Below are 23,256 nucleotides of genomic sequence, written 5' to 3'. Positions count from 1 at the left end.
CAAGTCCCTTTGTAACTCCGGGCCCGAGTTTCTTTAGGCCTCAGTTTCCTGTCGGTACCATGGCTCCTCTGGCTCGCCTGTGGGGCTTGTAGGCTCTGCACATCAAGGGCTGTCTCTCCCTGTGTTATGTACAGCACCTAGCGCAATGGGTGCCTCATCTTTGCTGGGTCCCCCTGTCCCCACTGTCATGGCGTAAGCTAACAGTAACGGGGAGGGGCAGCAGATCCCATGGCCTGCCCTCACTCTGCTGCTGATGCACCTGGGCTACCGTACATCCTCTCGCTAAGTGGCATTGTTCCATCCACCACACTTGCCCCGCTCCTAGGGGCACCTGAGCTTGGATTTAGGCCAGCACCTCACTCCTAGGCCAGTCCATACGGGATCTTCCCACTGCCCCCTCCCTTTCATTCCAGGTACCCTCCGTTTTTCTCTTGATGCCTACCCCGAATCTTGGCTGCTCCTGTCTATGTCAGCCATGGTCATGCTCTCCTGGGGCTTGGAGAACAGCAGAGATCTTTCTCTAGGCTGGCACTGGTGCTGCTTCAAGGAATACGAAGCAGGAGATGTCTCCCTTCCCCCTATCAGCCAGCTGATATGTCTCACTTGTAGCCCTGAGCTCAGACATCCTGGAGGGCATGTGCCTGGAAGATGCTTCGGAGCCCAGGGTTTCCCAGAGCTCATGTCATTTCTCTACTTCTGCCAGAGGCACCGACCTGGATGTCACCCGATCACACTCACGTCACTCACCTTAGATCCAGAGGATGCTGAATGCTGTGGCTCCTCTACAGACTTATTTGTAAAGTGCTTTGGGATCTTTTGGACTGGAAGTGTCTATATTGTGTGCGCGAGCTACTCGGTCTTGTTGCCGTCTCACTGGTTTGACGTAAAAATGTTGACTCCCAAGTGGGGTTATGGGACAGCACGTTATAAAGGAATTAACCCTAAACTAGGCTGAGCATCTACTGCTGTTATTTATTTCTTGCTCTGTTCCTTAGGCTGGGTCCCTGGCACCCCTGTTAAAGCCCAGAGTCCTCATATTTGGCCCTGAATATGCTGGGAACTGTATTGTATCTGAGCTTATTCCTTGAACCAGCTCTAGTCGCCTTCCTTAGCTGCTAGCATGCCAGCGGCCTGGGCAGAAAGCACCCAGCAGTCAGGGCCTAAATTGTGCCCCCAGCCATTGCCATCCTCCCCCAGGGCCGGAGCAGTAAAACGTGGCTGGCGGGTGGGTCTAGAGGACAAGGGGGATGACTCGAGAAAGCCAGGTTATGGAGACAAGGTGAGTGAGGTTGCGTATTTGGGTTTGAATTTGAAATAGCTGCTGTTAAAGTGTCAGCGTCGTAAATAGGCACACGTCCGGACCAGGCATTGTGAGGGAAGTAGCACCATGGGAGATAGACTGCAGATCCCTTTTCCGGTCATTCTTCCTTTGGATTCCTGTGCAGCCCCCAAACATCCACCTCGGGGTTCCCATTCCTTACGAAGCCGCTGGACACCCTGCCACAATTCATCGCTAGAAATGAACAACGTGGTCACAGCCTTTCGCCAGCCAGTCACACGTAGCTCCCAGGCAAGCCAACCAGGATCTCCAGATCAAAAACAGTTCAAAACAAGCTACGAAAGAATTTACATATAAACCTGCTTAGCGAGAACATCGGTCGAGCCCCCTCAGTCCATTAGCTAGCTGTGGGGCAGGAAGAGGTCCAGACTCTAGCACTTTGGCCTCGGTTCACAAAGGGATTTAGGCATCTAAGTCCCGGCTGTAGGCTCCACAAAACGCCCTCCGAACCCTGTGGCTGCCTCAAGTCACATTTTTTGCAGTAAAATGTTCCATGGGCACCAAAGTTTCTGCCTCTGAGCATGTGCCCGGCTGCCTCCAGCGTGGTGTCCAGCCGCCTGTCTCCCACCTAAGCCCCGGCATGACTCATGGATGGGGAGGGGATAGGCGTTTGCCCACCTAAGTTGCATGTGGGGCCGAATCCAATGGGTGTGCCCTGAGCATGCTTACTGGGTTGGGCACCACACGTGAGTTCACACAAAACAGCTGAGGGAGGCGGAGCTCCCTCCTATGTTTTAGCCCAGTGATTTGGGGACTCATCTGGGATGTAGGAGACCCCCATTCGTGTCCCCCCTCCACCTGATGAAAAGAAGGGATTTGAACAGGGTTCTAGCTATTCTGCAATGACCTTCTTCCCTCAGTCTCTCCAGTTGAAGCTGTTGAATTGTGGATAAATACTCAGTGTCATTGGAGCAGGGGACCTGGCCCCTGGGAGTCCCAGCTCCTGGGTAAGTGCTCTAACCAGCCGGCTATACAATCATTCTCATGCGCTCTTTCCTCATTTCTCCGCCGTAGGACAGCTTTAACCAGAGAGGCTGAGGGAACCCCACAGCCCAGCACCTGTGAGGTGACAGGTCGCTGTTCAGAACCCTCCTCCTCCTCCTCAGGCATAGGGGCAACGTGACTCAGGGGCCCTCCCCATCCCTGATGAGTGCGGTAATACTCAGTGTCCCAGCGCCTAAGGCCCTTTGTGAAGCTAGGCCTTGATGACTGTGGCTGGTCTCGATGGGATTTTTTCCTGTCATTTAGTCAGTCTTTGCCCAATCAAACTATTCCTGCCACAGTAATACACTGAGCAGTGAATGCAGAACAACAGCATCTCGCCTGCAATGACACACCAAAGTGGGCTTCAGTGTTTGCATAAGGGGGCGGAATGATGTTTTGTTTAATGCCTCGCTTAACTCAATAATTCTAACAATTAAGATGAATTGCATATGATGTCCTTTTAGTAAATGGTCACTACGGAACTTAACTCCCTCCGTGCTAGGGCCACATCTGTTACTGTGTGTAATTCCACACTCAGAATGTTGGAATTCATTGATTTAGACAGCTGCACCGAATGAAAATACACCGCAAGAGTGCTGGATGTTAATGGGATCTGAGATGAAGGGCTGCAGCTTCCAAAATAAACAGCTTTGCTTCGCCTCCACATGGCAGTGACTAGGCCAGCATTAATGGCATGACTTGCATTAGGGCCAGTCACATTAGCTCTGCAGAGTTGTTATGCTAGAAGCTGGCTTTCCACTATAAGCCTAATTTAGTCATAAACACAGGCTCCCCAATACCCAAACAATTTGTGGACAAATTCCTAGGCCACAGCCCCTAGCTTACTCCAGTACAGAAGGTTGGGCAAGTTTGCAGCAAATCTGAGACCGTATTTAGACGAGATTAGCACTGCCAGACCAGTGCATTATTTGGCTTGCTACCGGTCTGGAATGGCTTTCCCTACAACCACCATTTAATCATATTTCTTCCCTTCTGCCTGGAGCGGGGCCTTTCCACATTGGCCTGGGATTTCTTGGCATTTGAGGAGATCCCAGCACACTTAACAAGGACGTAGAGAATTGATTCAGTAAGTGTCCTCTCATGCCATTGATACATTTGTAATAAATACCTGTGTCCGGGGGGAAATTAGTCCTTAGTAGCCACCAGGCCACTGAGTGCTCAAGAGATGGCTTTACCCATGCAATATGCTTTGGGCCAGATCCTCAGCTGGTAGAAACTGGCATAGCCAGTGGTCATTTCTGCCAGTTCAGGATCTGGCCCCGTTATCTGCCATGTGCAGAATGGGACTGGTTCTGCTTGCACATACACAGGTTTTGCACAGGGGTAATTCCATGGCCCTCTGTGGAGCTACTCCTGATTTACATCATTATAACTTAGAGGGAACTCACCCCAGCCTCCCTGGCATGAATTCATGCTTTGACACATAGGCCTTGCTCATCTGCTGCCCCGTCTCCTTCTCCGTGTCTGGGCTGAAGGCCTGCAGGCCATGTGGGGCGGTACACTGTCTGTACAGCATCCCCCCTGGAAGTGATGCCACCATCCTCTGCTTGACCTTTGGACTCCTCTGCCTGCATCTGGGGGTGTTGACTGGGAAATAATGTCCAGATTAGGCTAAAAAGACAGAAATGCGTGTCTGAGCCTAGAGCAGGGGTGTCCCAGATCCAGCCCAGCTGAGGCATTTGAATGGATCACAAGACAGGTTGGCTTGTGCAGAAGCTCAGCTTTTGTTTGAAACCAACAAGTCCATTTCTAGCCCTGGCACTTGTAAAGAAAAACATCTGAACATGGCTCGAGTATAAACCACTGCAGTGCTGTCTGCCTGAGTCTGCAGAGAGCCTGAAACAACGGCTCTGAGCTGTGAACTCTCCCAGCCGCTAGTCATCTAATTGGCGTGAGACCCTTACAACCCAGTGATGACACTTCCCCTGTCATTAACTACTTCATCGCTGTATCTGGTGCAAGGTGAGGGGGTGCTGCTGCAGGGAAGGACCAGCAGACGGAGGAACAGACAGGGAAGGGGGAGAGAACAGAGGCAGAATTAGTGCTGTAAACCTTATGAGCATATCTCCCACTGATTGTGACACGAAGGTACTGAACAACTAAGGGATAATAACTAGATGTTTAGTTGCTACGTAAATGCCACATTCTACCCTTGATCTTTGGGAGTTCTGCAGGTTGAGGGGAGTGTTTAGTCCTAAATTAATACGCTGCCCCACAGAGCATAATTAACACTGGAATTAGCCCTCTGGCCATCCCAGGGCTAGTGCGTTCCCATGTCGAAGCTGTTAATATTCCCAAAAGTATCAGCAGCTCCCGGTGAAGTAACTGTATTCTCTGAATCTGCCCATCACCCAGCCACCCTGCAGCTCCTGAGGCAGGCCATGGCATTGAGACTGGGGCAGGTAGTATCATAGATGCTAAGCCCGTCCTGTCCCTACAGGGAAGCTGAATGGCTGGGGGTGTCCTTGGGGACACATGAGTGCTGGGGGCGGGTACAGTCACACGGCTCATTGGGCACATCAGCAATGCAGTTATTACCCCCCAACATACCCTGCAGAGACAGTACACCGTTGTCTGGTCCCTATGCTGGCCCCAACCACTCAGCAACATTTCAGTACCAGGAGCCTCTGAGCAGTTGTGATGGGGACCAGTGCAGTCCCGATGGGTTTGACTCTCCACATCCCCTCAGAGGGAGCCGATGGTGCAGCTTTAAACTGATGAGCGTAACAGGCTTCTCCCTCTGTGAAAGCCACAGAGCTGCTGGCAGGCCAGGGCCCCTGCTTGCAGGGAATGCTCTGGCTGTGCAGCCCCGAGACCTGGCCTCCTCCACTGCATGCTCCTCCGGCAGGGCTCGTGCTGGGGGGCTGAGTTTGCCCCAAGTGAGCCTGGCCTCAGCAGGGAGAGCACAAGGGCTTTGGAACGTGCTGGGCTAGTGAGGCAGTGCTGTGCAATGGCCAGCCGGGAGCCTGTCAGTACCAGGGCAGAGCTCACCCGCTTTGCCATGGCTCCCGAGGAGCTGGGTGACAGCTCCAGGGCCAGTCCCAGCGTGGCCACAACCCTTCCTGGGCCACACTTCCCTTGGCGATGCTGCGCGGTTGGCACAAGTGCAAAGTGACTAGGCTGGGCAGGAAGAGGCAGGCCCGAGACAGCGCGGATCACCCTGCTGTCGATAAAATGGTTTCCTTCATGTAATCTACTGCAGGGCCGCCCAGAGGATTCAGGGGGCCTGGGGTCTTCGGCGGCGGGCCCCCAGCCGCCGAATTGCTGCCGAAGACCCAGCACTTTGGCGGCGGGTCCCGGGGCGGAAAGACCCCCCGCCGCGGGTCTTCGGGGCACTTCGGTGGCGGGTCCTGGAGCAGAAGGACCCCCCCCTGCTGCTGAATTGCCGACAATGACCCGGAGCGGAAGAAGCGCCGGGGGCCCGGGGCCCGCAAAAGTTTTCCAGGGCCCCCAGAGTGAGTGAAGGACCCCGCTCCAGGGGCCCCAAAAAACTCTCGTGGGGGGTCCCTGCGGGGCCTCAGGCAAATTGCCCTCTTGCTCCCCCGGGCAGCCCTGATCTACTGGGCTGTTTGGAGCAGCGACGTCTCCCTGGCCCCTGCTCCCTGAGTGGCTGCTAGTGGGTCAGGGCTAATGGGAGCCCCAGAAAACAATGTGATTATCCAGTAGGGCAGCACCTTGAGGCTCCACCCAAGCTCAGAGCCCCTGAGAGACAGCCCCTGCCCCACAGAGCCTGGAGCTGGTCGCTCAGGAGCAGGGGGACGGGGAGACACCCTGTATGCAGCCACAGGATGGGGCAGTCACAGCACAGGTTTCTCCAGGGAAGCACTGCAGGCGAGCTGAGGGCTCAGTCTGCAGGGCACATTAGAGGGGGCACCCGGGGTCAGATGCAGGAGCGAGCTAACCTCGCCCAGCCAGCGTGGCACTTGGGGAGCTCTCCCTTTGGGGGGACAAGGGGAGTGTGTTCTACCCACAGACAGTCCATGACTCACCCCCAGAGGTGACGGTGGGGCTGAGACTAGACCCCAGATCTGCTGAATGCCAGCCAGGGCTGGCACCACAACCCTGCCCCAACTCTCACCACACATGGAGCGAGCGTCGCCCTTCTGTGAGGCTGCTGGATTCATTTCAGTGCCGGACTCGCCCGCTCACCCCTCAGGGACAGAACCCAATGCAGCCAGCCACTGCATTGCCAGTGGGAAGGGCTGGCCCATCCCTGGGACAAGGGGAGCCACAGCCAACACCAGTGGCTGCTAAGATCCAGCCTCTTGGGAGCAGCTTAAAACCCTCCTGTCAGCAGAAGACACTGCGCTGAAGACAGAAATTTGGAGGGAATTTGAAAGCACTCGTGAGAGAGCTGCTACTCCACCTCTTCCTATCTATTACCGATTGCCTGGTAATCATGCCCAGAACCTACTGCAACATACGCACCTGCCAGCATGACACAGGACGTGTGGGGAAGAGATTGAGGTTGTTTATGTGGCTGAGTTATTACTAGGCTGTCCCTTTAAAAAATCCAAGGATGCGCAGCGAGGATGTCAGTGACAGGCAGATGCTGTCCAATTACAGCCCATCTGCATGGTGTGTGGCTTGTGTGTATGCCGAGGCGAAGGAAAGCACCACAGAGATGGAGACATGAGGACTGAACAGACAGCAACAAGTGGTGGATGGGGTTTAAACCCCGCTAGCCCTGCCGGATCTCACCCAGACTCAGGCATACCGGGCTGCAGGGACAGCACTGGCTACACGCTTGGCAGCTGAAGGAGGAGAATAACAAAACCTGAACAGCAGCCAAATGGTTTTACCTCAACTCAGGTAAGGTGCCTTTTCATTGCAGATTTAGCAAACAAGAAGTGCCATTAGCAGGTGAGGTTTCTAGTGATCTCCCACCCTACCGAAGCAGCAGGATTGTATTCAGGGAGAGGAAAGCGGGCTGGTAGGAAATATGCCCTTTCACTAGTTATTAGCTACAAAGTACCCTGCCCAGCCTATGTGACTGAGCATATTGCAGATGGGTCTGATTGGAAGCCGTGCCGCACTGGCATTCGCTGTAACGAAAGAACTCTCGCTCCAAACATTGCCAGGCAGCTGAGGAAGATGCAGACAAGCTGGTAGTAAAATTGTGCTTCCTAGTGAAATGAAGCTGGGCATAATCATTGTTCTCTGTTGCTTGGCATGGCCACAACCCCTCTGGATAATCAAACTTTCAGCTCAGTGCCTAGCTTCAGTTTTTGAAAGCCAGTTTAACATGGATTTATCAGGCTAAATTCTGCACTGCTCTTACACCTGTGGAACCCCATTCATAGAAACGGCTTCTGGATTGAATGGAAGGAGTTGGCTTTGACCTATAAAGCCAGAAGACCTTGATTCAGCATAATACTTTAACTTCAAGCATGTGCTTAATCCATCCCTATTTAGGAGAGTATTTAAGCACATGCTTAAGTGCTTGGCTGAACTGGGGCCTAAATGCTTTGGGACCTGCTGAGTGGAGACCCTGCCTCTCTTGCCATGCCAGGATGGCCAGATCTGGGGTCAACAGAGGAATTCCATGAAGGTCTTGCAGAGCTGGAACAAGCTCCTCTGGTAGTCTGCACACACTGCATTATGTGCGGGGGCTGCTGCAGAAAGTGTGGGGTTAGATCTAGGCTGGGCAGGGCAGGCAGGGGAGTTGCTGTGGTTGAGCTCTGCTGGGTCTGGACTGATGCTGCTGTTTGTTGTTGTAATTTGTGGCAGGGGTGCCCATAGCCTGGGGCAGGTAATCCTTCTAATGACTGTATTAATCCAGCTCACTCAAAGCCCCCTGCGCTGAGGCAGGGCCAAGTAAACCTAGACCAGCCCTGGCAGGTGTTTGTCCAACCTGTTCTTAGCAACCTCCAGTGATGGGGAGTCCACAACCTCTGTTTGGAAGCCTGTTCCAGAGTTAACTACCCGGAGCAGTAGACAGCTTTTCCTAATCTCTAGCCTAAACCTCCCTTTGCTGCGGTTAAACCCATTAATTCTTGTTCTACCCTCAATGGACATGGAACCATTGATCACTGCCAGAGGTGGCGCATGAGTCTTCTGTTTGGGGCGGCTCACACACAAGTGTCAGAAGCTCCCTAAAAGTTGGGGGTGGAGTGTTCACCTGCGCCTGGACTGTGGCCCTGCCACTGAGGCCCCGTGCCCAGTCATTCGCTTCCCCTGCCCTCGCACTGGCTCTTACCCCCGCTACCCCGAGCCTCCGCCCGACCACGGCTCACTCCTCTCTGCCTCTTCCCCCGAGACTCCCCACCAGCCCCTTGCGCCTCTCTGATTCTTCCCCCGAGACTCCCCTCACCTGCTGCTTGCTCCTCTCCACTCCCTTCCCAGAAAGGTGGGCCACCAAGGGGCCATCACTTTTTTCTGCCTTAGGTGAGTGGAGGGTGGGGGGGTCCTCAGGAAAGGAGGCAGAGCAGGGACAGGAAGAGGGCGGGGCCTCAGGGGAAAAGGCCAAGCGGGGGTGGGAAGAGGCAGAGTGAGAGCAGGGAATCAGGGGAAGAGATGGAGCAGAGTGTGGGCGGGGCTCCCCAATTCTATAGGGCTTTGCTTCTGGTGCCCAAAGGCAGCACCGGGCCAGTGCGCCTCTGGAGGGGTGACCCACGCCACATTTGCGGCATGTCTCCCCCCTGCATCGCTGGCCTTTGGGGGGAGGCTCAGCCTCCCCTGGCCTCTTATACATGCCACCCATGATCACCATCCTCTCTGTAACAGCCCTTCGCAGATTTGAAGACGGTTCTCAGGTTCCCCCTCAGTCTCCTTTTCTCAAGACTAACCAGGCCCAGTTTTTTTGCCTTTCCTCTCAGGGCAGGTTTTCTAAATCGTTTATCGTATTTGTTGCTCTCCTCAGGACGCCCTCCAGTTTGTCCTCATCTTTCCTAATATTCGGCTTTATTTTGTTTTCAAATTAGTGTTAACTCCCATCCCCAAGTCCTATACTGATGAAATCACCATTTGTTTGGAGAACAGGCATGTAGATATATATGTGTGTGTGTGTGTGTGTGTGTTAATTTCAGTGTTGCCATCTCTCTCAATCCTAGGTGATATTTAGTGTTTTTTTTCTTAAAGCTCCAGCTCCTGGAGTCATGTTATCACATCATAATGTCGGCTTTCATTTTTTTAAAGTAACTTTCTAATTGTCCTGGTTGCAAAGAAAAGCTTGAAATTGTGACCTCCAAAGGCTTACACACTAGAGGGCAAATGAAAACAACCCTGCTTTGATTATTTGTTACAATCTCATGATTTGCAAGCCAGTCTCACAAATTTGGATGGTCTGGTTCACGATTTTTTTTAACGCTTGAGGTTGGCAAGATTGTAACATCTCTCGTGCAATATCAGCTCTGTGATGGGGCTCCACCTGTCCCATTCACTACTCAGTGGCAACACCCTTGCACCTGTGCACCTGGTCCCTGGGCCGGGAAGTCTCCACAGCGGTGCATAGAGTGGGGAATTACTTCCCTGTGCCAGTGTGTATCTGTGTCACACTCTGGCCCTGAATAACTGACTCTTTCATTTAAAAATCTGAAAAATGCAGAGAAATAACTTTCATCTGCACTGACCCTATCAGAGATGATGGTAGATGACCTTGTTAGGGGATGGCGCACAGAGTTGGCAGATTAACCCAGTGCTTGCTTTGCTAATGTAGATCACACACCGAGAGATCTAAGTGTTTCATAGTGTCAAGAAAAATAATGTCAATTTCCCCTCCTTCTTTTTGCTGTCAGAAACAAAAGCGCGCACTTTGAAAGACAAGAAAAGAGAGTACGTGACTCGCCTCCAGCTAGTCCTGTTGCACACCTGGAGAGGTTAGCTGGCAAAGACTAACATTTCCCCAGCAGCCATGCAGAAGTGTGCCCCGTTGAGACGATGATCAGAATGTTCCTGGCACACCCAGCAACCTCACTGGCACAGCTGTCCTCCACCCACGTTTTCTTCTGCCTCCTCCTGTGCATCCCTCCTGCGTGGACCGCCTGCCCCCAGTCCTGCCAGTGCACAGACCACTCGGGAGCCATGGCTGTGCTGTGCAGCTCAAAGCATTTGGATGAAATCCCAAAGGACATTCCCAAAGATGCTGTGTTTGTGAAGCTCGATGCAAATAAAATCACCCAGATCCCCAACAACGCATTCAAACACCTGAACCACTTGGAAGAGCTGGACCTCTCCAGAAACGCCATTGAGAAGATAGACATGGCAGCTTTCAGAGGTGTGGCAGACGGGCTGCGGACGCTGGATCTTTCCAATAACCTTATTCAGAGTATTCCCAAGGAAGCCTTAGTCAAACTGAATGCTAAGATCCGCCTGTCCAATAACCCGTGGCACTGCGAGTGTGCTTTGCAGGAGGTGCTCTGGGAAGTGAAGCTAGATCCTGAGTCAGTGAATGAGATCACCTGCCAAACCTCTGTGCGCGAAGAATATGTCGGGAAACCTTTGATCCAGGTCCTGGACTCTGGCGTCAATTTCTGTAACATCCATCAAAAGACCACAGATGTTGCCATGTTCATCACCATGTTTGGCTGGTTCACCATGGTCATCACCTATGTGGTGTATTACGTTCGACACAACCAGGAAGATGCCAGGAAGCACCTGGAGTACCTTAAATCACTGCCTAGCACCCAGGTCCCCAAAGAGACCATCACCACGGTCCTGTAATGCCAAGCACCAAGCACCGTGTCAAGAAATGCCTCGGGGGAAGCAATCTGCTTCTGACCTGCTTGCACAAGCTTTTCTATGAGGTTTTTATGTGACATTTGATAGAAACATGAAAATGTATTTTGTTATGAACTGAACCGTGGCCACAAGCTTGTAAGAGAACAGCACATGTTTACGTCACATCCCATGCCGTGGCGGGTTACTCATTGCTAACTAAGACACAACAGGACATGCCCTGGCTGCTGCAGAAAGTTAGAAAGCAGAACCCCCTAGTCCTGTCTGCCTCTGTCATTCCAGAGGGTGGTGGTCCAAAGAGTAGAATGTGCAGCCAGAGATCACAGGTCTCCAATGTCTGGAGGGAGTGCGGGGATCCTAAGTTGTGCCGCTGAGCAGTCAGCGTCTGCTTAGCACCATCAGCATGAGACCAACACACAGGGCCTGTGCCTGCAACTGACACAGCCGTGTGGCCCTGGAGCCTAAGACACCAGTAACTGCCCCAGGCTGCATTTCCCCTGCCCCACCCCAAGTTCCCTGCTAGAGGGAGCCCTCCGCATTGATAGAGGGGTCAGCCACCATTGCAGCGCCAACACCTCCTTGCCCCACCTAGGCGAGAATGGCTTGGGGGGGCAGGCCGGGGAGCTGCCTGCTCGTGCTATGTACTGGTTGGGCTCTGCACATAGAATCATAGATTGTTAGGGTTTGAAGGGACCTCAAGAGATCATCTAGTCCAACCCCCTGCTCAAAGCAGGACCAATCCCCAAATAGCCCCCTCAAGGATTGAACTCATAACCCTGGGTTTAGTAGGCCAATGCTCAAACCACTGAGCTATCCCTCCCCCCCATGAGCATGTTGGGGTATATTGAAGAGCCTGGCAGCTCTGTGTGGAAGGCCCTGATCTGGGGCCCTGCATTGGGAGCATCCACGGTCAGGTAGCTAGATGGGCGCACAAGCCAAACCAGCACATGTTGGTTCCTTCAGCCAGGGAGAACACCCCAGAAGTGGGAGATCAGTGGGTCACCCTCAGTTTCTGTCATGCCAGAGACACACGCTCAGCCCTGGGGCTTCCTACCTGGGTCGCCATTCAATGGGTTCGACTTGCCCCCACCTGTCCCCTTCTGGTCCTGGGCAACATTCCCCAATGAGAGGAGAAAAACGAGCTGTTTGCCCAAGCCCTCCCCAGTACTGCCCACCCCAGTCGTGAGTCAGACCCCACCAATCATGAGATCAGCCCCAAAATCAGGAGGGTTTTGGTTTAAAGAGTGCAAGGATGGGTTTGGGCTAGTTTGGGCTTTTTGAAAAAAAAATTGTGTGACAATCAGTGCTGCCAGCTCTTCCCTGTGTGTGTGTGTGTGTGTATCGGTGTGTGTGTGTGCATGATAGTTACAGTGTTGCCAGCTCTCCCGTGTGTCTGTGTGTGTATCTCTGTGTGTGTGCCTGCATGTGTGTGCATGATAATTACAGTGCTGCCCGCTCTCCCGTGTGTGTTTGTATATCGCTGTGTGTGGCTGTGCGTGTATGTGTGTATATCTGTGTGCGTGATAGTTACAATGCTGCCAGCTCTCCCGTGTGAGTGTGTGTGCGCGCACGCATGCAGGGGGAGGCAGCCCCTGTCCCAGCCCAAGACTCCTCCAGCTCCTAAGGGAAGGAGGGCAGAGCCCTGCCTGCCTCCTGCAGCAGCTCTCAGCACTGCTCCCCACCTCCTGCCCAAGCCTCTCAGGGCCCCGGGGCGGCTTCAGCCAGGGGATGCTACCAGGAAAGGGGCCAGACCCAATGCAGTGGCACAGCAACACCTGCATTCCCTGGGGATCTGCTGAGTCTGAGGGCAGGCCTGTAAAGGAGAAAGTCCCGCCCCGATGGGCAATGGGAGGAGCTCCATGAGGAAAGCCTTGTGAGAGTCCTTCTCCCAGAGCCCCCTCTTGGGGCATTGGTCACAGGAGGGGATCAGCCAGCACTGCTGGGCAATAGCTAGGTACTGGCTGGGCAGGTTAGCTAGTTACTGACCGTCTGTCTGTGGGGATAGCAAGTTATTGACCAGCTGTCTGTCTGGACAGTTTAGCTAGTTACTGTCTGCCTGTCTGGGGTGGGAGCTAGTTACTGTCTGTCTGGGGGAAGCTAGTTTCTGTCTGTCTGGGGGGGTTAGCTAGTTAATGTCTGTCTTGGGGGTGGAGGGTTAGCTAGTTAATGTCTGTCTGGGAGTGTTAGCTAGTTTCTGTCTGTCTCGGGGAGGAGGGAGTTAGCTAGTTACTGTCTGTCTGTCTGGGGGGTGGGTTAGCTAGTTACTGTTTGTCTGTCTGTCTGTCTGGGGGGTGGGTTAGCTAGTTACTGTCTGTACAGGCTTTCTGGATGTAAAGTACAATAGGGGACCTGTGTCATCGTTTGGTTTCACTCTGGGTGTGCAAGTTCCTGTTTCCACACTTGCAGTTTTCTTCTCCCCCAAGCAGTGCTGTGCATGGGGAGCCAGTGCAGGAGGCCGGCTCATCCCCTCCCGTGGACACTGTCCCAGGAGAGGCTCTGGAAGAAGGACTCTCCCCAAGGCAGCTGTGGATAATGAGAGATGGTTGGGCTACAAAGGGAATAGCCGTCCCTCACACCTGCCTATGGCTTTATTAGATTCTCAGTTACGTCCCGATTGAACTAATGATGGAACGAACTAACAATGGGCATGTGTGCTGTAGAAATAGGGTGCAACCCTGATCCCCTTCCATTGCCTTTGTTGAGGGAAAGGTGGCTGTTCTGACGGCGTTCACGTGCCACTACAGCGACGGATGGCTTTGGTTAGTGAGCAGACCATGCGGAAAAGGGGCCGTTCTCTTACATTCCCACCCAAGTGCCTCCTCTGCTCCGCATACAGCACCTCAGGCAGGCACCAAAATGCTGTTGCTTTTCTAAGCTTCCCTTTCTCAATAAAGTCATACTGAATTGCCGAGCTGCTCGGGTCTCGTCGCGTCACATCATGTGTAGGAACGAGGATGGGCCTTGTGGGACGTGGAAGGGACGGGGCACAATGGCCAAGGGTACGGTAAAGGCAAAAAAGCCTGAAGTTTGCTGTGCCGTGTCTTTTAAAGTGTCTCCGACACTGGGCTGTAGTTGGGTCAATGGAGCAGAGCTGAAAGTGCATTTCTTCAGTCTAAGGCCCATGCTCAGCCTGGAACCGATCCCTGGGAAAGGGACCCATGAGGTGCTCACAAAGGCGTTTTTGCTGTACAATGGTGTGCATTTGTAACGTAGGCAATGGCTGCATGTAGCAACAGTTAGCACCAGGTTAGCGTGCACAGACCTTTCAGCATCAGGCAGCTGCTGTTCGGGTGCCGTGGTTTCAAATATAAATGACGCTGGTGTTTGTTAAATTTTATGAAGCCATGAGGAGAGAGAGTCTCTTGTCTCAACAAGGGCGACCCAGAAAGGCGTGTAAAGAAAGAGTTGGCCTTGCCAGCCACTACGCATGGTTGAGAGAGAGAAAAGAAGAGCTGGTGACACAAGAGGAAGGAAGGAATAAAAGCAAAATGAAGCAGGAACAAGAATGCAAACCCAAGGAAAGGAACTGTGAAGAAAAATGGAAGGTAAAATAAAGGCCTTTAATAATGGGGATTAGCTGCACAAAGCATTAGAACATCACTAGTTTGTACGCACACCCAAGCCCCCCTTGCTTATTTGTAAATATTATTACTGCAGGAGACTCAAGTGGCCTCAGCCCGCGTCAGGGCCCCATTGTGCCAGGCACTGTACAAACACATAGACAAGACACTCCCAGCTTCAATGAGCTGACTGGCTAAATGAGCAAAGCAACACACACAGCTAACGACTGCTGCTGCCGCACACCATCGGCTTCATTCATTCCCCAGCTGGCGTTTAGTTGTGCTGAGAACACTTCCGCGCCTCCATTGTGTGTGAATAGCACTACCAGAAAAAACTAGCAGCAGCTGAACAGAGCAGCAAGCTGGTCAGGGTTTATTTGCTACAGTGATTAAGGCTTTGTAATCTCAGATCTCCTTATGGGGCTGATCCAAAACTCACTGGAGTCTTTCCGTTCACCTCAGTGGGCTTTGGATCTGGAGCTAAAAATCAGCCTGCTATTAAATGCTCTGTGCAGAGCAGCTGGGTGTCTACTGATTATGGGGCAGGCGAGTTACTGAAGCATGAAAAAAAGAAGGTTCTGTGGAAGTGTAAGCAGTGCTGCCAATGATTAAGGTTGCCTGATACTGCCCGTTACAAGAGCCTGTTTTCACTTCTTTATAACTTTGCCAAACTTCAGCTGTTAGGCCTGAAATCTTCCTTGCCAAGGCAGCCGCGTGGCTGCCTCAGGCTGAATTTCTTTGGAAAATTTCAGCCCAAACAGTTCAGCCATTCCCAAGAACGAGCTTTGGGGAAAATGCATTGTTTTGCCCATATTAAAAGCAATCTGGTGATCTTTTCTTGGAACCGCTCTAGCGTTTCAAAGTGCTGACCACACACTGCGTGCACCAGCCTCGCAGAGTGACTGAGCATGCTTCAGCCTACGGCTACAGGGCCGATAGGCCTTTTCTTGTAATTGCTGCTTCCAGCTGCAGCAGGATGGGGCCGGGCATAGGAACTGAGGGCAGGGAGTCGCTCAATGACCCCCTCGATGGCCCCCAGGCAATGCGGAGGAAGCCATCTGATTTGAATGCAGAAAGGACAAAAGCCGAATCAGGGGAAGGAAGAAGAGTAGCTTGGGACAAGAAGTCTGGTGAGACTGGGACTGGAGGGGGAGAGAGAAACTGGGACTGGCTGCACAAGGAGCCTGGGAGTTTGAATATTAACACCCAGTCACAGCCACTTTCCTTACTCTTACTGTCTATTAGGTGTAAAGGGGTCAGGGCTTTGAAAACGGGGTCACCAAGAGGAGACATTTGAGCTACACAGAGCTAGGGGCTAGTGCACCGGACAGGCCTGCTGCAGGCCCAGCCGGTTCTGGGCATTGCTTTCTAGCTCCGACACATTCCCTCTCCTCTCCCCGATCCCAGCAAGCCATGGCTCAGCACAGCACCCCCAGCTGGGAATACACAAGGCAGCCAACCACCAACCCCTCCCGCTTTCCTCACATGGCAGCAAGCCACTGACCCCACAATCGGACTATTTCTCTGGCAGCTCAGTGTTGCTAGCCAATGCTTTAGCCCCTCCTTCTTCTTCTGGTTTGGGCCAGTGATCATCTTGGCTAGCCTCTTACGCTGTCTAGCTGCATAGGTCCTTCTATGGCCCCTCTCCGAAGTGTGTGAGCGTCTCATACACATTGAGGGATTCATCAGCACAAACCCCCTTCTCATTTCACTGCAAGATTCAAAGGCTTGTCGAGAGGATAGCAGCATCCTCCCTTCAGAAGGCCATTAACCCGGGATATATGGGGGCACGGCCCTCTAGGGGGAGTTTTCAAGACAGCAAGATCAGGGGAGAAGGAACAGAATATGTTAGACTAAGAGCAGCAAGCCAGCCCAAGTACTGAGCAGGACACAAATGTAGTTGATTAATCAGTTTATTAACTGTAGTTCCAGTACATTACAGCTTCTGCATTCTTCTATCTATCCGTCCATCCGAGATTTTAGTGCCCAGATTACGAGGGGGGTATAATCAATACATCCTGGATCAGGCACATTTTTCTCTGCGTGTCAAACCATATTTCCATATCTCACTCCCAGGCCGTTACCCAGCAGTTGTCTATTTTCCTTATCTTGCCTTTCCAATCTACTTGGGGCCGATTTAGGGCTGTTGTTCTTGGCTCGCAGTAATGGAGAGAAAATCAGATTGTCTGTTTCCACCAAGAGGAGGAAATTAAATGGAGGAATCAGTGAACTCCGGCAGCTAAACCCACTTTACACACCATCTACAGCTTTGCTAAGGGAATTTGTTCTCTGACATATTGCAAACGCTGTCCCCGTCAGAAAGCGTCAAGAGCTGCAGCCCTGTACTAAATGGAGGCTAAGATACATTGTTTCTGCAAGTGAGGTGGAAATGGCTTGTATTTCTAACAGAGAGGGAACTGGTATTTTCATGGATTTCCAAAATGTCCCCCGCACACACAGTTATCACTGCGGCAGTGCCTTCCCGGGGGCTGGGAGTTTTGTAATACTCCAGCTTCGCACAGAAATTGTATGAAATAGGCTTGCTGGAGGAGTTGTTTTTCCTTACAGCAGTGCCTAGGTTCATCACATTTTTCATTACATCAGTGCCTTGGCTAAGATCCAGTTCCCATTGTGCTAGGGGCTGCACAGACACCTAGTGAGAGATGGTGCCGGCAGAGAGGCAGGACATGGTTTGCCCAAGGTCCACAAAGCAGATCAGCAGCAGTGCCTGTAGAGTACCCCGGTGCCCTGACTGCCAGGTCAGTGCTGTATGCCCAAGGGTCTGGACCATGCTGTGTGTGCCAGGAATGTACATAACTCTCAGTCCAGCAGAGAACTCCGGGTGGGTGAGTAGTCCCAGTCTGGGAAAGGAAGATGGGGGAAGGGATGGTGTCCTATGTGGGTGTGGTGATGGGGACACTAAGCTGTTTTGCCAGCAGCTGCAGGAAATATGGCACTGGATGGAGTCAAAGGGTTGTCAGCTTCCCTAGGCTTCCCTCAGATTCTGTTTGGCAGAGACAGACCAGGGGGCTATGAAGGGGGGATGGAGCCATTTGGGGGTCACTCCCTGGGGCGTGCTGAGAACTGTTCCACTGGAGAGTTGCCAGTTCTGAGCAATGAGCTAAGCCTGGCCCCGCAGTTGAGACAGTGAGGGTGGAGCAGCTATCCCTGGGCTCCCACCCACTACAGAGGTGCCAGGAACCCTCATGTCACCACAGCATCCGACTCAAGTGTGAAACTGGCAGAACTGAGCAATGACCCCCTTGCACACATCCCATGTTCAGAAGGATCATGGGCCCTCCAGGTCTAAGCCTAGACTACTGGCTAGTACTTAATAGCATCGTCCCATCGCACTCACAGGGAAGAACATGCCAGAGCCAGGCACATAAGACTTGCAAATCAGCTCAGGCTCAAGGCCCCTTAGGCCAGTGTCCCATCTGTGCTGGTGGTCAGCACAGATTTCTTGTGCCATTTGAAGACGGCACAAGAACCTTTTGGGGGGAGGGATAGCTCAGTGGTTTGAGCATTGGCCTGCTAAACCCAGAGTTGTGAGTTCAATCCTTGAGGGGGCCACCTAGGGATCTGCAGCAAAATCAGTACTTGGTCCTGCTAGTGAAGGCAGGGGGCTGGACTCAATGACCTTTCAGGGTCCCTTCCAGCTCTATGAGATAGGTACATCTCCATATATTAACCACTTTAACAGGCAACTGGGGACTAACCTGAGCAGTGAGCAAGCATCTTGCTGAACTCAGGCAGCGCGGGGCTGGTTTCTCACCTGGTACCAGGCCTGGATTAATCAACAGGCACTCACTGCCCGTGCTCAGGGCTCCCATCTGATGTCCCCAGACTGCTGGGGAAAAACAGTAACCCGAGTGGTGCTGTGACCCCAGGGTGCCACTCACTCTGATTTGGCCCAGCCACCCATGAGTGGTGCGGGGCTCTGTGGGTGCAGGGCCATGGGAGTGCGGGATGAGCCGTGGGCGCTAGTGGAGGGGGGCCAGGCAGGGGCAGCCCCAGTCTGGGACTGGAGCAGAGAGCTGGGGCGGTGGTGAGTGGCCAGAAGTGGGGGTGGGGGTGAATGGGGGATATTGGGAGGCTGTAGTGTGAGGGGTTGGAGGAGTGATGGGATGGGGGCTGTGGAGTGGGAGGTTGTGGTGTGAGGGGGTGCTGGAATGAGTGGGGATATTGGGAGGCTGTGGAGTGGGGGGTTGGAGGTGTGGTGGAGTGGTGGGGGTGATTGGGGGATATTGGGGGGCTGTGAAGTGGGGGGTTGTGGTGTGAGGGGTGGTGGGTGCAGGTCATTGGGGGGCTGTGGAGGGTGTGGTTGGAGGTGTGAGGGGGTGGTGGAATGAGTGGGGGATGTTGGGGGCTGTGGCATGAGGATTGGAGGAGTGGTGGGGTGGGGATGTTGGGGGCCTGTGGAGTGGGGGTTTGGAGGTGTGAAGGGGTGGTGGAGTGGTAGGGGTGAGTGGGGGATGTGGGGATTGGAGGAGTGGTGGCTGAGGGATTTTGGGGGGCTGTGGAATGAGGGGATTTGGGTGAGAGAAGGGTGATGGGGTGAGTTCTGTGGGCTGTGGGGAGAATTGGGATGTTGGGGGCTGATGGAGCATTGTGGGGGCAATGGAAGAGGTTGCGGGCTGGGGTTGCAGGGTTGGGTTGGGTTGGGGGACTGTCAGGGTAAATGGGGCTGAGGGAGGTTGTTGGGGTATATGGGCTGGGAGGGCATGCAGGAGTGCAAGAGAGGGGTGGCTGGGCCAAACCTGAGTGGTGCTGTGCCCTGGTGCTCGCCCCCTCCTCCCCGACCATAAGCACTAACCATCCAAAGGCTCACACCGGCTGGTAGGGGGCTGGCACGGGCATCCCGATGACATTCTGCCTAGACATTCCTTGTGGGGACCCCAATTTTCATAGCACACAGGGCCCCACATTTCTTTGCCCTGGGCCTGCCTGCAACAGGAGGAGCCCAAGCAATGTAGCTGTGCCGGCTCTCGGTCTACGTGGACATGCCCCGCCTCCCCGCATGCTACGCTCTAGGCCAAAGTACCCCCAGGTGGCACTGAGACGGCAGGAACAGCTGGTGACAGGTACATGCCAAGGGAGTCTGGCCTAGTGCTGAGGGCACAGGGCTGGAGCCTGGAGGGCTGCATTCTAGTCCCAGCTGTGCTGATCCCCCGGAGCAGATCACCCCCCTGTCCATCCCTCTGCACCCGTCACCCCGGGGCCAGCTCGACCGTCAGCTCCTGAGGCTGGAGGTGTTCATGGGGGGCAGCTGCAGCTCAGGGGGTGGCTTGAGGTTCTGGATCCCATGTCATCCCATGGGATTCTGGACTGGGATTCGACCAGAAGGCTCCTATGGAGGGGGCTCAGGACTCTTGCTCCCCTGCCCTGATCCAGCTCTCACCCCACACTCTCTCCCAGCCCCTCCCCATACCCTCTGACCAGCACTCTCCCCCGTCCCCAGAGCCAAAACCACTTCCCTCCTGCTGCCCCACACCCAGCTCTGAGCGCCCCCCTGCACCCAGCCCTGTGCCACGCCCAGACCTGAGCACAAGGGAGGCAGTCAGCCTGAAGAGCACCACCCCCAACAGTAGCCAGGCAGTTCTGGGAGCCCCCAACCCAGATACTTTCTGCACCTCTGCTTCCCCAGGAAGCACCAAAAGCTGGACCCACCCCTCCCAGGGGCTGGAGGGTCCTGGTGCCCCCTGCCCCACTTCTCCCCAGGGTCTGGGAGTGGCCACAGGTACCAGCACTGCAAAGAGGGGTGAGGGAAGCAGGCAGAAGGGGGGGTCCAATGCCACTCAATTTTGGCCCAGCTGCCTCGAGTGGCTGGACAGATTTCCAGCTCCTGTCGGAGGTCAACGGAGGGACCTGAGCCCTCTACCCCCTCCCCTTTGTTACACCCCTGCCACTATAACAATTTAGCTAGTGCATGTTCTAGGCAACTCATCTTCAGGACCCACAGCATCTAATTGCAATAGACTTCTAAAACCTGGAGTCAGACAAATTGCTAGTTGCAGACACAGCCGCTTGTCACAGTCGTAGTTTACATGTAGCAATGAAATAGCCCCATGCGGCGCTACGACCCAGGAGGTGGGAAAATAACCAGTGGAAAACCAAGGGAAAACATGTCTGAGCTTTTTTTACACTGTCTGAGCAAGGCAAAAGCCTCAGGCTTTTATGGTGAGCTGAACCCAAACCGTTCCCTTGCATTCGATTTGCGTCTGCTAATTGAATCGTCTCGTCCCTGTGGCAGGACTGTAAAATACAGTCTGCCCATTTGTCAGGGGCGGGAAGGGAAGATGAAATATAACCAGGGCACTGAGCTTTGGCACCAGTTGAAATGGCTGCATGAGTTGTTCTGGGATGGTAATTGGAGGCAGGGGAAGGACGAGCGGGGAGTGTGCTGTGGAGAGCAGCGGGAGGTGGGCACAGTGGGCTGCACGCTTTGAGGACAGTGCTTTCTCAGCTGGAGCATTCAAAATGTTCTTTGCAGCTGGCTGGAAAGCACGGCTCTAAACCAGACATTACTGCTTAGGAAAGCCTGACTCAGCCACTTGGTGACACATTGGGATCCAGCCTCGCCCAAAGTCCTGGACTCCCTCCTGGCCATCTCTGCTCTCCTCCCTTGCCCAGGCGATACGGACATAGCTGAGGGAGAGATACAGCTCAGGGACTGAACCAGAGTGATCCCTCTCCTCATGTGGTAGCCCTTAGGAGCCTGGAGTTTCCAGGCAGAGAAGCATTCAAAGGAGCAGACTGGGGAGGTATCCCAGCTTTGTCAGTGGGTGTCCGACCCCTGGGAAGAAGACAGGGTAGGATTACAAGCTAAGGCCATGTCCACACTACAGCCGCTAAGCACAGCTCTGGTGCTGCGGCTGTGCTGTTATAGCACCACAGACTTGTCCTATCCCCATCCATGCAGTTACTCCACCTCTCCAGGAGGCGGGAGCTAGGTCAATGGAAGAATCCTTCCATCAGCTGAATGGCAGCTAGGTCACCGGAACTACCGCGCACCTCGTTTCACTGCCCCGCGCACTGTAGCTAGGGTGATCTAATTTCTAAATGTAACCCAGGTCTAGGCAGGAGAGGGGGGAACCACCCGCTGGCTGGGTTGGGGGCGTATGAAGGGGAAATGGAAAGGGATCAGTGCGGGGTCAGTTTTAGCAGGCGTGGAATCACGTGGCAGTGTGTGAAGGCAAGGCAGGCACTTGGCAGTGGGGCCGTAGCTCAGATGGCAGTGGGTTTCCAGGCTCTAGCAGCGCAACCAGCAGCACTGGTCCTGTCACTCATTATACAGACCCTGCGCACCGGGCAGAATGGGTATCACAGCTCTTCTGGAGCGGGCCAGGCAGCTGGGACAGGGCGGGGGCTACCAGGAGAGATCTGGAGTGGAGAGCTGGGCTAGTCAAGGCTCATTCTCTCAGCGTGATTTCCCGCAGCCATTGTCGGCTGTGTGCTAAAGGCTGAGTGCTGCAGGCAGGACGAGGAGCTGTGAGAATGTCGGGCCAAGCACAGGCAGCTGCTGCACCGGCTGCCCAGACGTAACCCTGCCAAGAGCCCTCCAGCCTCACCTGCAGTCCGGGGGTGCTGGGTGCTGGCTGGGGGCACAGGAGAAGGCGTTTGTACTTGTGATGTGAGCAAGGCAGGGGCAGGGTCTCTGAGCCGAAAGCCGCGTTCACCTCCCCACTGTGCCCCAGCAGTGCGAAATACATGCTCCGGTTCAGATTCCAAAGAGGGCAGCTAAGGGGAAGGCTGGGTTTGGCTGTGAAGCACAAATGTGCACCCCTGTGCATTGGTGGCCCGGGGGCCGGCACAGCCCCTTCTGCCCATTCACTGGGGGCCCGGTGTCTGGCCCAGCCTCTTCTGCTCACGCACTGGGGGCCGGGGCCTGGCCCAGCCTCTTCCCCCCACGCACTGGGGGCCGGGGCCTGGCCCAGCCTCTTCCCCCCCACGCACTGGGGGCCCGAGGCCTGGCCCAGCCTCTTCTCCCCACGCACTGGGGGCCGGGGCCTGGCCCAGCCTCTTCTCCCCACGCACTGGGGGCCGGGGCCTGGCCCAGCCTCTTCCCCCCCACGCACTGGGGGCTGGGGCCTGGCCCAGCCTCTTCTCCCCATGCACTGGGGGCCGGGGCCTGGCCCAGCCTCTTCTCCCCACGCACTGGGGGCCGGGGCCTGGCCCAGCCTCTTCTCCCCATGCACTGGGGGCTGGGGCCTGGCCCAGCCTCTTCTCCCCACGCACTGGGGGCCGGGGCCTGGCACAGCCCCTTCTGCCCTGCAGTAGAGGTACAGGGGCCCCTTCTTGTTTAGTCTTGCCCCATCTTTTCTGCAGTATTTGTCCCCTTGTCAGGACTCCTTCATCAGAATCTCTGTTCCTGGTGCTCCCATCTCTTTAGGGGAATCCCCCCTTGGAGCACACTGGGGCTCCCCCAGAAGCACTCCCCAATGTGGGGGAGGACATTGGTCTTATGTTCATACAGAGCTTCTTCCCAAATCATCCCCAAGTGGTTCCATGCAGCCCCCCTGAAGGAAACCGGCTGGCTGTTTCAGAGCACCTAGTGCCGCATGCTCCCGCTCCTGGTGCTCAGCCTCCCAGAGCTGCTGCTTGGTGCACCAGGGGAGCCGGGGCGGGCCGGCTGGGGCTGTGATTAATAATGGCGATAACTCCATGCACGCTCAG

At 54.4% G+C, this 23,256-nt stretch overlaps 1 protein-coding gene across 1 annotated transcript; it reads left to right on the top strand.

Moving 5' to 3' along the window:
- The first annotated feature begins 10,222 nt into the window (after positions 1–10,222).
- On the top strand, positions 10,223–11,005 carry LRRC3 (leucine rich repeat containing 3). The gene has a single exon (XM_039489851.1). It carries the CDS (start codon positions 10,223–10,225, stop codon positions 11,003–11,005), a length of 783 nt encoding a protein of 260 aa, XP_039345785.1.
- The last annotated feature ends 12,251 nt before the right edge of the window (positions 11,006–23,256 follow it).

This window comes from Mauremys reevesii, linkage group 9 (assembly GCF_016161935.1).
Source record: "Mauremys reevesii isolate NIE-2019 linkage group 9, ASM1616193v1, whole genome shotgun sequence".
Taxonomy (NCBI): domain Eukaryota; kingdom Metazoa; phylum Chordata; order Testudines; family Geoemydidae; genus Mauremys; species Mauremys reevesii.
Note: the sequence above shows the minus strand (reverse complement) of the source record. Positions and strands in the feature narration are given on the sequence as shown.

What these genes read in the sequence shown, in the direction of transcription:
- LRRC3 (XM_039489851.1), top strand. Translation starts at nt 10,223, where the DNA reads ATGATCAGAATGTTCCTGGCACACCCAGCAACCTCACTGGCACAGCTG.